The following is a 2,202-nucleotide window of genomic DNA, read 5'->3' on the forward strand; positions in this document are numbered from 1 at the left end:
CCTCCTTTGTCAGCTTCTGGCCTCTGCCCTGTCCACTGACCGGGCAGAGGGCCTGTGAGCTGACAAGGTGTTTGCAGAGAAGCTCTGGGAACAGAGTTGATCAGCAAGACAAACAAATTATCTTTCAACCAAGGTCCAACTTGGCCCCATTTCTCCCTGTGGACATCAGCCACTTTCTCCCTTTTCCCTGCACCCCTTTGCCCGATCTCAGTTAAATGTCTGTCAGCTTGAGTACCACTTGATTGTCTGTCATTCTGCCCTCACAGGCAGCTGTCAGAGGAAAATGCTAATCTCCAAGAGTACGTTGAGAAGGAAACCCAGGAGAAGAAGAGATTGAGCCGAACCAACGAAGAGCTGCTTTGGAAGCTCCAAACTGGGGACCCAACCAGCCCAGTTAAACTGTCTCCCACATCCCCAGTTTACCGTGGCTCCTCCTCGGGGCCCTCTTCTCCAGCCAGAGTTAGCACGACACCCAGATGACGCCATCATGCAGCCTCTAGGAGCTCTGGCTTCTCGCCCACCAAGCGTGTCCACCATGAAGGAGTACTGACCAGGTGCTGGCCCAGAGCCAGCCCTGCACGCATGCTCAGTAGCTGCATACTGCATCCTAGACAGCGTCCTCTGCTGATCCCCATGTAAGGCTGTCTGGTATGGGCACTTAGGGAAGTGTAAATGGTAGAGTCTGATGTGCAAACGTTTTACCACAGTTAGAGCCAAAAGAAAGACAACTCCAGTGGCCCTTGAGCAATGAACTTTCACTGCAGAATTTCAGGTTAGTTACAAATAGCTCAGTTTTGAATATACATTGAAAACTCCTTGTGTACTGCCCCGACATGTGTGTATATTTAGCTATACATATATACACATGCGGCGGGTCTGAATCGCATTTTTTATAACATGAAGTGCTGACATATTTTAGTGAAGGTCAGCCGTTTTCTAACTTGTGCCTAAGAATTATTGGGAAATGAAAATGCATTTCTACCTAGCTTCCCAGGAATCTTTCTACCCAAAATAGAAAAAGGAAAACAAAAAAAACAAGAGACAGACAAATTTGAATATACATTGAAAACTCCTTGTGTACTGCCCCGACATGTGTGTATATTTAGCTATACATATATACACATGCGGCGGGTCTGAATCGCATTTTTTATAACATGAAGTGCTGACATATTTTAGTGAAGGTCAGCCGTTTTCTAACTTGTGCCTAAGAATTATTGGGAAATGAAAATGCATTTCTACCTAGCTTCCCAGGAATCTTTCTACCCAAAATAGAAAAAGGAAAAAAAAAAAAAAAAGATACAGAGAAGAAGCGCCTTTCAACCTCCCACCACGTGGTACTCCATGTAACACGAACACCAGCGACTTGTGATCGGTAGCTGCCTTTGGAACAATCAGCTTCTTAGTCAACATGACATGAGGTCACTATTCTTCCATCGCGAGTTTTAATTCTCAGTCCTCCTGTCATGAGTGGATGAGGAAGAGCAGTGGGAAACCCAAGGGGGTTTAGGAGTTTTGCAGGTGTTCCTCGTGACAGTGGCTCATCTATTGTCTTGTAAACACAAGTTTTGCTTTTTTTCCTAAGTGGCATCTCAGAATCAGACATTAAGCTATTATTGCACTCTTGGGAAAACACAGAAGAGCAGGACCTTTTAGAGTGGGGGTGAGGAGGACCCTGGAGAGGACCAAGACCATCCGTGCCCCATCCTCGAGAGGCAAACTGCTGACAGGGTCCGTATTTCGACCAGTCACAGAGCGGAGACGCGTACTCTGGCGTTCTGTGTGACTGGCTCTGATGCGATGCTGTAAATGGTCGACTCATTGACCTATGACCCTCAGGCCTCATTTCATAGGCCACCCCCCCTTCACTTTGGTTCTAGAACTCAGCCCGTCACTGCACATTGAGTGTTCGGGGTTCTAGCAGGGGCTTCCAGAAAACCAACATTTCTCTCCTTGGGGACCAGCTCTAAGCCGTGCTAGATCATCCCACGACCTCCCAGAAACCCAGCTGTCCTGTCTAATGGATGATCAAGCCATGCCGACAGTGGTCTCATGTTTGGCCCAGAAGGTTCTCTTGACCAGAGGGGCCCAGTAAAACAGCCAGCCAGGGGTCACTGGCTCCTGGACTGGCACGTGTCTCTGAAATGGTAGAATTAGAATGTGCGAGGTATTCGTGTAGTGCTTTGAAGACTAGGAGCATGAAAC

The 2,202-nt window shown here is 47.6% G+C and overlaps 1 protein-coding gene across 1 annotated transcript in view; it reads left to right on the forward strand.

Annotated features, from left to right (window-relative positions):
* MTUS2 (microtubule associated scaffold protein 2) overlaps nucleotides 1-1,016 on the forward strand; it is an 85,708-nt gene extending 84,692 nt beyond the window's left edge. Inside the window, exon 9 of the mRNA XM_006158416.3 lies at nucleotides 267-1,016. Within this exon, the coding sequence (XP_006158478.1) occupies nucleotides 267-480 (214 nt within the window). The 3' untranslated portion in view covers nucleotides 481-1,016. The remainder of the gene's footprint in view (nucleotides 1-266) is intronic.
* The last annotated feature ends 1,186 nt before the right edge of the window (nucleotides 1,017-2,202 follow it).

This window comes from Tupaia chinensis, unplaced genomic scaffold (assembly GCF_000334495.1).
Source record: "Tupaia chinensis unplaced genomic scaffold, TupChi_1.0 Scaffold000597_1, whole genome shotgun sequence".
Lineage (NCBI taxonomy): Eukaryota > Metazoa > Chordata > Mammalia > Scandentia > Tupaiidae > Tupaia > Tupaia belangeri.